The sequence below is a fragment of the Thamnophis elegans genome, chromosome Z (genome assembly GCF_009769535.1).
Source record: "Thamnophis elegans isolate rThaEle1 chromosome Z, rThaEle1.pri, whole genome shotgun sequence".
NCBI lineage: Eukaryota > Metazoa > Chordata > Lepidosauria > Squamata > Colubridae > Thamnophis > Thamnophis elegans.
This window is the reverse complement of record NC_045558.1, coordinates 71,808,432-71,822,276: the sequence shown is the minus strand read 5'-3', so window position 1 is coordinate 71,822,276 and position 13,845 is coordinate 71,808,432. Positions and strand designations below refer to the sequence as shown.

At 40.3% G+C, this 13,845-nt stretch overlaps 1 protein-coding gene across 2 annotated transcripts in view; it reads right to left on the bottom strand.

The window, feature by feature from the left end:
* CDK13 (cyclin dependent kinase 13) overlaps positions 1–7,251 on the bottom strand; it is a 103,833-nt gene extending 96,582 nt beyond the window's left edge. For both annotated transcript variants that reach the window (XM_032234619.1, XM_032234621.1), the window contains exon 1: positions 4,485–7,251. In XM_032234619.1, coding sequence (XP_032090510.1) covers positions 4,485–5,713 — 1,229 coding nt within the window. In that variant the 5' untranslated portion in view covers positions 5,714–7,251. The remainder of the gene's footprint in view (positions 1–4,484) is intronic.
* Between the last annotated feature and the right edge of the window lie 6,594 nt (positions 7,252–13,845).

The following is a 13,845-nucleotide window of genomic DNA, read 5'->3' as shown; positions in this document are numbered from 1 at the left end:
TAGCTATCGCTGCTGGCAGCCAATGGGCCACAACAGCAACTGCCAAAAAAGCCAAAGCAATGCTAGGTTGTATTAACAAAAAAATAGAATCAAGATCATGGGAAGTATAACTTTATAACTTTACAAACTCTTAATAATACCACACTTACACTGCATCACATTTTGATCACATTATAAAAAAAATGTGGAGACTCTTGAAAGAGTGCAGAAAAAATCAACAAAGATGATTAGGGGACTGGAGCTATAACATATGAAAAACAGTTGTAGGAATTGAATTTGTCTAGTCTAGTGAAAAGAAGGACTGGGATGATATGATAGCAGTGTTCCAATACTTGAGGGGCTATCACAAAGAAGAAGGGAATCAACCTATTTTTCAAAGCATCAGAAGACAAGAAGCAATGGATGGAAACTAATCAAAGAGAGAAGCAACCTAGAACTAAGGAGAAATTTCCTAACAGTAAGAATAATTAACCAGTGAAATGGCTTCCTTTCAGAAATTGTGGGTGCCCCATCACTGGAGGCTTTAAAAACAGATGAGACAGTCACTTGTCTCGAATGGTACAGAATCACCCGCTTGAGCAAGGGGTTGGACTAGTAAACTTCCAAGGACTCTTCCAGCTCTGACTCCATCAGGTCAATCTTCTTTGAATGAGTTTCAGGTTTTAAGACTTGATGATACAGGCATGTGTATGGGTCAATTCAGTGAATTGCATTGTCTTTAAATCTTTACCCTTAAGGCGTAATATATCTAGCAGGATGCTCAAACAAGCATACATTGTCAAAAACTTTACAGAGATTAGTTCCTTCCTTATTTAAGCTTTAAACTTCTGCAGAATAGCAAATCAAAAGCAAAAACAAAGCAAAAAGATATATAAAATGGTACAAAAAAGAGGCTAGTGGCCTAATATTGTAACTGATCAAATCCAAGAAATCTTGGATAAAACAGATCAGTAGCCTCAATATCTAATAAATATTTATACTATCATATTTATACTTCAGTCACATCTGATGCCAATTGACCAATGAATATATAATTTATTATTTGTATTGTCTAGACGGAAATACTTTTCAGAGCAATAGGTAATGCTTAAAACGTTTATGCCATAATGTTATAGTCTGTGTATATATACACAGACTATAACATAGTATATTTTCACCCGGTTTCCCCTGATCTCACTTCTTATTCCGAAAGCACCTTCAGTAGTTCTTGCTTTGATTCTTCATATCATTAGCAGATGATAGGTGGCTCAGGGGAAGCGTGCAGGTTAATATTGGAAGGGAAGTGTGAAAGTGGCATCAACCCTCATTTTTCAGTATTGCTTTCTTTGTAAAGTCTCTAGGCATTTCTTCTATAGCACACCAACAAGAAAATGGAGTCAATATAGCAATAGCATCAGCACTTAGATTTATATACCACTTCATAGTGCTTTATAGCCCTCTGTAAGCAGTCAACATATTGTCCCCAACAATCTGGGTCCTCATTTTACCAACCTCAGAAGGATGGAAGGCTGAGTCAACCTTAAACTGGTAAGAATCCAACTGCTGACAATCTGCAGAATTAACCTGCAATACTGTATTTTAACCACTGTGCCACCATAGCTCCTTATAAATATATATATAGCCAGATACTAGACAAATGTCATTTAGTTTTAATCCTATTTATTTATATACTTCTTACACGTTACATTTCTATTATCTATTTTAAACCTATTTTATTTGCTCAGTGTTGAATGCTATGTGCTTATAATCTATAGGTGTTTCTGACTAAGAAAAGGTTGAACACCACAGCATTTACTTTTCCTATCCAGTACAGTATCTTCCCCACAACACCTGTAGAAGCCAGCACTGTGTGGAGAAATAAGGCCAATGTTACACAAATTGGTGCTACAAAATAGAAATAATCTCTGCAGGAAAGAAAACAACAGGAAGAGTGGCCACTGCTAAATAAATTTTTAAAAATTACACACTGGGGCAAAAAAACATGCAACAGTGGAGCCCAATAGGTGAGCTATCCTGAGTTGCACAATAGGCCATTGTGGCCCCTATTGCATTTTCAAATGTGATTAGCATGGTATTCTTCTTGAGTAGCTATCCTGCTAAGTGAAGGTAGAACAAGTTTAAAGCTGTTAGGTTTATTTCTTAGTAGCCAGCTTCATTCATGCTGGGACATTCTTCCTTGATTCCACTGGATTTAATTTATTCAAGATGGTGCTGCACCCTTATCAAAAGGTTATAGTTTAGAGTTCTTTTGCATCCAGCTTTTCATTAGAGCAGAAAAGACTTCTGTCATACAAGACCCCTTTCACCAGCTTATGCCCATTGCCTAACAGCAATAATCTTGCAGTAGTAATCCATAACTTGGCAACTTCCCACTTAAATTATTGCAGAATTTTATGTGAGGAGCTTTGTTAACTCAGAAGATTTAGTTAGTTTTTAAAAAAAGCTATAGCAAGAGCATCATCTGGAATTTGACCTTTGATCTTCAGTGAATGGTATTTAATTTCTGGTTTCAAATTGCTGGCTTTGACATTTAAACCTTCACAATTTGGGCCATTTGCCCTTTTTTGTTATCTAAATCCCAGTCTAGCCATCATAAGATTTCCACCAGATGCCCTGTATTGTAGAGGTATGACAAGTTGCTACGGTGGATAAATCTATCCACACAGCCTGTTAAAAGTGTCGGAGTTCCAAGATATAAAAAAAAATTAAATCAAGATATTTTTTCTACCTTTAATCTAATGTCTTAAAACCAATTTTGTTGTATTTATACTATTATACTGTATGAAATGTACAATTCAACTGAAAACAAACTAAAATATTTTAGGAGAGAAAAGTGTGTATAACCTTAACCTAATATTTTGCTGAAGCACCTCTTGATTTTATGATAGCATTCAATCTTTTAGGATAGGAATTTATCAGCATGACACATCTTGTCTTTGGAATTGTCGCCCACACTTTGTTGCAAAAACATTCCAAATCCATCAGATTGTGAGAGCATCTCCTATGCATGGCCCTTTTCAGGTCAACTGGATTCAGTCTGGATTCTGACTAGGCCATTTTGATCTTCTGGTGAAGCCATTCTTTTGTTGATTTGGAGGTATGCTTTGGGTCATTGTTGTGCTCAACATTTTAACAGGAGCCTGAAAGTTTTATGCCAAAATTTACTGACATTTGTAAGTTGTATTGTATTTGTATGTAATTCCTTCAACCTTGACTAAAGCCCCAATTCCAGCAGAAGGAAAGCAAACCCAAAGCATAATGCTGCCACCTCCATACTTCATTGTGGATATATGTACTTTTGGTGATGCACAGTGTTGTTTTTGCCCCAAACATACAATACTTTTTGTAATTATGGCCCAAAAGTTCAACCTTGGTTTTATTAGATCAAGATCAACATTTTCCCACATGCTTTGGTCAGATTTGATGTCTTGTCACTTACTCCTTAGGCCAGACATATGCAGAATAAGTTATATGTATGAAATTCAATGGATCAGATGTATGTAATTTAAAAAGTATATGATACTCACACATACACAAACATTTCCTTTATATAATTTTCAAATATGTTAGTTGTGAAAAGAATTTATAACAGATGCCAACACTTTTAATAACATAAAAGAAGACTGGAGATTAAATAAATTACTTCCACCCACCACCATGTAAAATGAGAACTATTTTGTAAGCTAGTTACGGAGAAACTTATACCATTGAGAAACAGAGATCGAATTCTCCTTGTAATCAAATATTTTTACATTTATTTTGTAGTTCTGTTTAGAACTAAACTGTTGGATATCAGCTTTTTTATACTCAATATTTCTGTTTATCTAGTATAGGGTACTGCATCATTGGTTCATTTGATGAAAGCTAATGTGCAGAGTTGCATACAGTTAGGAAATACATACTTTTTTCTAGAAATCCCATTGAGCCCAAGGAGGTTTACTTTTGAGTATGTCTGTGTAAAACACACACACACACACAAACTGAAACATACAGTTTAGAAAAAAAATTCTCAAACCTATATTTTCAAGTAAAATCAACTGATTAAGTGTAAATATTCCTCAAATATTGATTTTGTTCTAGAGCTTGATTATTCAGAACTCATAATTTAACCTGAAAATTATACTCCAATATGTACATTTGTAGAATTAGCCAATAACTGGGAAAAGATTTAATTGCAAAAAGATTTTTTACACCAAAACATCACTTTAACAGCTGAATTTCCTCAAAAACTGTCTAGTTCCAAGGAAGTCAGAATAACATATCGTTAAAATGCCCATTTCTAATATTATTGTAATTGATGGCCCATATGCATAAAACATTTGTAGGCCAATTTTCAAAAATACATTATTTTATGTTCAGCCCATTTCACCCTCTTATATTTGATTAACCAGCTGGAAGACACACACTTTATTATCGGATTATTCTATTTTGAGAGAGTAGCCTAAAATAAAGCGTTTTTAAAGAAACTTCAATTTTGTGATTACCTGATGGCTGGGCTATAAGGGCTGCGTGAGCGACGTCTATAAGGACTCAGTGATACATCCCCACCACACTCGAAAGAACTGTGCCGGCCGTAGCTGGGTGACCGACGCCAATAAGGGCTAAGAGAAGAACGGGGACTGGGGGACTTGCGGTTCCGTTGGCTTTGTGAAGCTCTGTGACTAATTGGGCTGTCATCTCTATAAGGGCTGAGTGACGATCGTTGCCGCCTGTAGGCCCTGGGTTCTGTCTTATCCTCCCGGTAGGCTTTAGGCGGTTCCTTGTAAGCTGAGGGAGGCTCTTTGCCTGCTTTCGTCCGGTTCCGGTGGCTTTTATTTTCCCGGTCTTTCCGACTGCTACTGGGCGACGCAGCTGAGCCCTTCCTGCGGCCGTCGCTGCCGCCGCCGCCCCGGGAACCATCTCGGTCCTGGCCACCGCTGTGATTGTGGCGGCTGCGAGATTTAGAGGAAGAAGAGGATGCCTCGGCTCCCCCCCTGGCAGCCGCGGCCACCCCCTCCTGCTGTAACGACACCTTGTCCGCCCCCCGCCTACGGTGTTCCCGGTGCCGCTCCCGAGAGCGACGCCCACTGTTGCTGCGGTGTTCCCTGCGCGGTCGCCGGATGCTCCGATCCGCCTCACCGCGGCTTGAGCGTTGCTGGTTGCCCCCGCCGCCACCGGAGGACGCCGGACTCCCGCCGCCGCTTCCTACCCCGGCCGTCCCGCCTCCCACCGGTCCCTCCGACTGGGAGCTTACGTCGTCGTATTCTTCGGCCGCCGCCTCTACCAGTGGCCCCAAGCCCGCCCCAGTCCCGCGTCGCTCCGAGGCTGCGAGGGCCGCCCCTGAGCTACCTCCACCTGCACCCCCTGATCTGCCGCGCCGCCGTTTGCCCCGAATCCCTGATCGCCGCTTGCCTCGCGGTCGCTTCCGCTCCCCCCCTTCCCCACAGCAGGAGGAGGCGGCGCCGCCAGTGGCCGCCAGGAACAGCAGAGACTGCGGCGGCAGCGGTGGCTGCAGGAGCGAGGGCTGCAGCAGCGGGAACAGCAGGGAAGGTGCCGGCGGGCCCGCCACAGGTGACGGAGGCAATGAAGGCGGGGGCGGCTGCGCCGAAGCGTAGCGCTTCCGCCGCCGGTGATGCAAACGCTTTTTTTCTGCCACTGGTGATTCGGAGCCGCCGACCCAGGCCCGGACACCGCTCCCCCCTCCGAACGTCGCCGCCTCTGAGGTACTCGGCATCGGTATCTCTCTCCGGCAAACAAGAATCCGTCAAGGCGCCCAAGAGGTGGAAGAGAAAGAAGCAGTCGCCATTGGGGCCCCTTGCCAGGTTCGACTCTGTAAGACTAGTCCCTCCTGCCGGCCTATAGAAAAATAGTTCCTTCGGCTGGGACCGTCAGGTGTCGCTTCCACGAGTTCCTAAAACCAGGGATGGCGGGTTCCTCTTCGCGTGACACAAACCGGTCCCATTTCCCGGCTGGGGCCCGTGTTAGGCCTCACTCTCGGTACTTATGCCTCAACGATTCCTCAAGGCCGTGCCCGAACGTTTCGTGCTCCACCGCTTCTTATGCTGCCCTCGGCTCGTCGGTTCGCTCCGTATCCTGGAAAACGAGTAAGGGATGAGAAGGAGCAATTGCCAAATAGTCTCCGTTGTCCTCTACGTTCGCTTTACTCTTACTCGCGCGCGCACAGAAAGAGACAGAAGGGAGACGGCCGGCGCAGCCAGTACAACTGCGCGTGCGCCACTGCGCTGAAGTCAGAAGCAATGAGCCTATCTCTAAGCTAGAGAGTTCGGTTTGTTCCTTTTCCAAACGTAATCAACAAAAACTCGCGAGACTTTCTCTCCCCCCCCCCTCTCTCGTAATAATCTCGCGAGCCTTCTGGTTTTGCATTGATAGTAGTTGAATACATCATGTCCTTGAAAGACATAGGACTGAACAGTAATTCCTTGTTATAAAGTTCGAATCTGAAGAATTTGGGAGGAAGAGCCGATTTGGTTAAGACATCTTGCTACAAACTAGTTCATTGTGAGCTCCTCGAATCTGTGAGCGGTATTCCGGCTTTAACAATAAAAAAACCATTCCTCTCTCAGTCCAGGACATCAGACTCGGGGACAAACCAGACGCTTAATCCCTCCCTACCGCAGCCAAGGGTTCAACATTTGGTTGATCGGGAGGGAAAAAGTGAACCCTATATCTGCAGGAAAAATGCTAGGGAAGGAAGAAACTGTAATTGGGAGACAGCGGCAATGACTTTTAAATTGGTTTAAACCAGCCTCTCTCCAACCCCAAAATGGAAAATGGTAGAATTAAAAATATTGTTAACAGAAAGCTACCAAAATCCCACTTACACTATTTCTTCGGCAAACTTAAATTCTGAAAGGTGCTGAGATATATTTGCAATATCAAATACATTGTATCCTATTTCCTACTGGACCTTTGTAGGCTTCTATAAAAAATTGAATTGTGACAGGATGCTATCCAATCTTTTATCTTTTAAAGACTTGAAGTAGCCTCTTAAACTCACTGTTCGCCGCCAAAGCAAACGGCAAGTGAGCAGAGGCTCTGGAGCAAGGCCAGAGCCAGGGAATGATGTGTTCCCCAACTCGGCCAAAGCAAATGGCGAGTGGACAGAGGCTCCAAGGCCTCAGAGAATGGTGCTAAATGGTAAGTGTCATGCTTACCTTTGGTGAGTAGAGTGGGTGAGCCATGGAGGTGAGGCGAGACGATTAGCTGGGCCGCATGTCGAAGGTAAGGGGGGGGGTCAAGCAGGTGGGAAGGGCAGGTGGGTGAGCAGTGGTCAGGCGGGGCTGGCAGTGGGCTGGGTGGGTGGGGTGAGTGGCAGCCACCGGGCAGGTGGGGGTGAGCATTGAGTGGGTGGGCGGGAGCAAGCGGCAACTGGACAGGGGCAGCCAGAGTTGGTATTTGCTGGTTCAGCGAATCAGTTAAAATTTCTGCTACCGGTTCACCTGAACCGGCTGAATACCACCTCTAGGTCCACCCAGTTTTTCATTGCAGCCTATTGAAACCCTAAATTACATCCCCTTTAAGTTCCCACGAAAACGCTCATCAAACCCCTATTATGGCGGAAGAGGAACAACAATTTGAAATCCTTGACTCTCACACCCACTAGCATTGAACTGAATACCTAGTGTCCTGGAAACATTTACCTCCCTCACAAAATGAGTGGGTAGCTAAGAAAGATGTTAGGACTCCTGCATTGCTGAAATAGTTTCATTCGAAGTATCCTAACAAACCAAACTCTCTATGATGTTCATCTTTTTATTCTCTCTTACAGGTAATCTCATTTTTTTGAAGAGGGGAAGCATGTCAGATTCCTATTGTGATACTGTCATTCAAGTGAGGAGGGGACCCCGGATTCTTTTACTCACTAATTGCTATCATCCTGTTTTCCTATGTATCCTGTAATTCCCTGGTTTATAACTTTTACCCTGTCACCTATACTGCCCTTTGCTTTGATTTACCTTGGGGGATGTACTAGGGGGAGGGCCATCTGTTTTCTCTCTGTTTGGAAGCCTCACAGAAGTAGCGCATGGGAGTGATTCCTTGTGGGCTCATTCAGCATAAAACTGAGGGGAGGGGTTTCTAACCACTTTATTCTAATGGAATTGTCTGAGACGAACTTGGATCTTACTTTGCATTGTCTTGCATTCACTTCCTTTCAATAAAAGTTTTATTTTGAAATGCTAAAGTTTCGAGAGTCCATGCTTTCTTGAATAGGAGGGAGAGGCAGGACCTTAAACATGCAGAGATCTAGATAAATAGGCTCCGTTTAAACGATCAGTTAATACAAAATATGTTTGTCAAGTCTATGCAGTTAGTTCATTTGCTTAGTTAGCAACTATATGATCTCTAAATGTACTTTTATTTATAAAGATGCATAAATATAGTATATGAAGATTACTCACATTACTTGAAAATATTGAACAATACTGCCCCTGCATAACATAGGATTCCATTTGTGTATCCCTATGTGGTAAAAGGGTAAGGTGACCAGATTTTCAGATTGGTAAAGAGGGACACCATTGACCCGGGGGGGGAGGGGGGTCTTGATTAAAAATTTTATATGGAGCAACAAAATTTTTCATAGAACGCAAAAATAGTATTGTAATATATTTTTTATTTCAACATAACTACGATTTACAAATATAATACATTTATTTACATTTATATTTATTAAATATATTTGCAAAAATTATGTTCAGTATTATTTTATTCTTTGGCATATTTCTCACTTGAGTGATTTTTTTTTTTAGTAGATTGCTGTGGTTGTTTAAAAGGTCATGAAATTTTTTACAAGAATTTGTTAAATTATATTTCACACATAAAAACGGCTTTCAAAGTCTCAACACTTAATTGTGATTTTTATGATGTCCACACTTTGTTTAGAAAAAATGTGTTCAGTTGCAGCATTAGTTCCAGGTAAGGACAGCGCGTAAATTGTCTTAGACTATTTAAAAAAAGATTCTATCCAAAATAAATTGAAATAAACCATTTTTAAAAATTCTATACTCAATACTTTGAAATGTATTGTGCATAGAATTTTAAAAAATAGTTTTACTTCAATTTATTCTGTGTGGAATAGTTTGAAATGTTTTACTTCAATTTATTCTGTGTGGATTCTTTTTTAAATTGTCTTAGACTATTTAAAAAAAGATTCTATCCAAAATAAATTGAAATAAACCATTTTTAAAAATTCTATATTCAATACTTTGAAATGTATTGTGCATAGAATTTTTAAAAATAGTTTCACTTCAATTTATTCTGTGTGGAATAGTTTGAAATGTTTCACTTCAATTTATTCTGTGTGGATTCTTTTTTTAAATTGTCTTAGACTATTTAAAAAAAGATTCTATCCAAAATAAATTAAAATAAACCATTTTTAAAAATTCTATGCACAATATAGAATTTTAAAAAATGGTTTATTTTAATTTATTTTGGATAGAATCTTTTTTTAAATAATCTAAGACAATTTTAAAAAAGTATCCACACAGAATAAAAATATTTTAAATACATTAAAAAAATAAAAGAATAAAACCCGGGTCACTTACCAGCAGGCAGAATCAGCGGAACTCCGATGTGATGGATTCTCACAGCAATGGATGGAAGCAACAGGGAGCAGGCAGGCAGAGAGGCAGCAGGAACAGATAAGACACTGGACTGGACTGTGGAGGGACAACAAGGCTAGGGTCACTAAGCAGGTCTGGAGAGGGGGGCGGGAGGGAAAGCTAGGCTGTCTTCGCTGCCAGCCCACAGTTTTTGCGAAAGCTAGGCTGCGGCGGTTATTGCCAGCCTGTGACTTCGCTAGGGAAGGCCTTCCCTTACGAAAGCTAGGCCGCGGCGATTACTGCCAGCCCGCGGCTTCCCTAGGGAAGGCCTTCGCAAGGGAAGGCCTTCCCTTGCGAAAGCTAGGCCACCACCGCCCACCCGAAGCCTCCCAAGTCCCGCTGCCGGGGCTTAGTTGCTTACCTGAGGGGGAAGCAGCAAGCTCCTGGAAGGCGAAGGTGAAATGGAGGTCAGACTCAAGCAGCACGAAGCTTTTAAATTTAAACGCTTTGCCCCCACCCGCTCACTGATTGACTGGACTCCAGCCAATCAGTGAAAGGCAGGCTGGGCTGGCTTAGTGCGGATGGGTGGGGGAGTGAGTGAGCGAGCTGCAATGCACCAAAAATGAAAAATCGGGACTTTTTAACAATGACGCGGGACAAATTGTGGAAAATCGTGACTATCCCACCAAAAGCGGGACGTCTGGTCACCTTATAAAAGGGGATGGAATTATTGTTAACATCTTCTTAGAATAATTACCTGAGCCCTACCCAATAATAGAAATTCCAGAATTAAGAATGTTACCTGGAGGGTGGGTGAATGGAGGATGGACTAACCGACAGACATCCTTAACTGTACATTGACCAATATATGGGTTGTCCTCAACTTATGATCTGTTGTTTTATGACCATTCAGAATTTTGATGGCCTCACAAAAAGTGCTTTATGACCAGTTAAGCAGTTCTTGCTGTTACAAAATGTTATAGGTTGAGAACTAGTGGGCAGCTACTGGACACATACATAGCCTTCCTTTCAACTCCTGGGCATCTTGCTCTATTTAACATTTCCCATATCATATTAATTGTTCCTTAAGGCCTTGATAAGGAAAGCATTATGTTGCCCAGCCTTTTTTCAGACATAACTTACACTCCAAAAAAGACAAGCTTAAAACCCCATATTATAGTGATAATATATTTTTGAGAGTTTTCCGTTTAATTTCTGTCATTAATAACGATCAAATCCCATGATGACTACATCTTTAAATAGACAAACTGCTTGAACCAAATTGATTTTTTTCCTATTTATATTCATTACTCCCTCCCCTTAAAAAAGAAATACAAAAATAATCTTTTTCTTCTCAATTATTAGAAAAGTCATAGTGAGAAAAGTGCTACTTTATATAACCTGAATTTACAGATGACAAATTCATTTTTATTCAATTTAGATATTTTGAGGTCATGTGTGACAATAAACTACAAACTGCAGTGGCTAAATTTATAAAACAAATTAAGTCAAAAATAAGCAAACTATATTGCAGCTTTACTATATAATGTGCAAGTTCTTTCTTTATCTGGCAGAAGAATTAGTTTTCTTAATGACTAAATAAATAGCTATTTACAAATCTAGCTTTGAAAATAGTTGTTTATTAAATATTTATTAATTTCAAAAATATCTAAATTGCTTTCATCTTGATTACCACAGTATCAATAAGTACAATAGTGTAAATAGTAAATAATAATATTAAACTCAACAAAATTTAAGTTATTAAGACTGACAGAAACAATACTTGAAATGTCAGGACAAATGCAATGCAATGCAATTTAGCATTAAAAATATTATCTTTAGGCAGAATGTTCCCAAGTCAAAAAGCCCATCAGAAACAGCTCGCTCCCTCATCCACAAAAGGATGTGTATTATCTCTTGTGCTTATGACTCTGAACAAAATGTAGATAATAAGATTGCTAATTGATCATTTAACAATTTATTCATGAATCTCTTTTCACAGTTTTTACACTATCATTCTAGCTTAACAGTGGATATAAGGAGAGAGCATCATGTGAGGTATATTCAGGAATTTAGCAATTACAATAATAGCTACCATAAAGCTACATCATTAATTCAGACAATTAATGCCATATCATATAGCCGTGATGGCGAACCTGTGGCATGTGGAGCCATGTCTGAGGGCACATGAGACATTGCCTTGTCAGCTCCAGCGCGCCCTTGGCCAGCTGATTTTTGGGCTTGATTTTCTGCCTTTCTGAGGCTTTCCTGTCAATTCGGGAATGGACTTCCAGTTTGCATGTTGGGCTGTTTTTCGCCCTCTGGAGGCTTCAGGAAAATGGGCCTTTCCAGCCTCCGGGGGGGGGGGGGAGGCCGTTTTCACCCTCCCCAGCTCCAAGAAAGTGGGGCGTGCATGCGCAGGGATAAGGTGCAGGTGGCATTATGTGGGTGGGCATGCGAGCAAGCGAGCATGATAGCACACACACTCATGCTTTTGGCACCCGAGGCAAAAAAGTTTCATCATATAGCCATATAGAATATGATTGGAGAAAATATTTGTAGCTTTAATAGCAGGATAAAAACTCTACAGCATGGAGCATGGCTAAAGAGGAAAACACCAGAATTATGAATAGCTTGACACAGCTGCTAAAGATATAATTCAAGACTAAATTTAACATTGTGTTTAGCCATAAACATTTACAGCAATACAATTAAGTAACTGGTTTTTTTATTAGTTCATATTTTTAATGAACTTGCTTTTTTCCTAATTAGGTGCAATTTTGTCAAGGGCTATGAGGGATGAATGGATGAAGTCAAGTGTTTGAAACATGAATGTTGAAATAGGGCAGGGCTGTCAAGCTCCCAACCCGAATGCTTCAACGCACTTGTCATAGCTATGCCGTTTAGCGAAAAGTCCTAATACCTCACGTGACACTGCCATGACACGAGTTTGACACCCATGGAATAGGGAGTTAAGCAGAGATTTATGTCTGTTATTCATCAGGAATGCTACTAACACATTATCACACAAACATTACCTACATACTGTCAGGGTTCCAAGTAACACCCCCAACGAAAGACTCCTTTGAGGCTTGAGTTTCCTCAAAGTTTAATTTTATTAGAGATGTCATATTGGCACATCTGGGAAAACCTGAATCTGAAAGCTTTCAGATTTTTCCCACGTAAGTGAAAGTTTAAGTCTCTGCCCAGCATCCACATGTCCAACACATGGTCCAACCAGGCACTGTCCCAACTGGAGATAACTCCGTCACATCATTTCAGGTGCAGGGTAAGATGTCCTTGACTCTGAGAAAGGAATGTTATTTAGACTATGTATCCCCCATACTCTATATAATCCCCCCCATTTTCCCACAGCAGAAAATATGGCTGGCCTGAAGTCGCAATGTAAAAGATGGCTTCTAGGCCTGACACATACCTCTACATTGCAATAGATTGAAAGCTTCTATTTGCAAAACTTTCTGGAAGTTCATCAGGTATTGTAAATAAGCAAAAATAGTTTACTTATGCAGAAAATTATTTTTTTTCAGAATCAAATAATTTAGAACCTGAAATGAATACTTTCAAGTTGAGTACACAATAGCTTAGAAGACCTGAGCATCCATTTAAAGTAACATTTTTGTTTCAGTATTAGATTCAGAACAATTTTATACTCATTCCATTTGTAAGTCTCCCTCAATGTTTCTCTAGAACATCCTTCTTGGGGGATGGAAAGCTTTTAACTATCTTTACTAAATAATTGGAATAATTGGAAAATAAAACCTTATTGCAGAATACTGAGAGATCTATTAGAAAAATCTTCATACAAAATCCTGTTTATAGACATGTTTTTAAATTTAATGATGACCATTAGTCTGCAACAATATTTTATAATCAACATTCTACAACAGTTTCTTTAAAAAAAACTTTATTCAATGGCTCAAATAGCAAATAAAGTTTGGTAAGGCATCCGCCTGTGACAATTATTATTATACATGTCCATTGGCATCATAACACTTTGGTTCCCATTACACAAATAGAATGCTAGTGGTTGAACTCCTTTGCTAAGTCAGACTGAAAACAAATACACAGTGAGGACCAAAGCTGCTAGCAGCCACATGAAGAAATAATTCTGCACATAATATCTACTGCAGGATGTACAAACAAAATTTCTTGAACAAATGACCTCTAAACAGTAACATCAATAAAGCCTATTAGTTAGTACATTATGTACATATGCTGCCTATTTTGTTAGATGTAGGCTTACACAGATATATTTAAAAAGCATTTTGGAAGTCATCTTTTATAG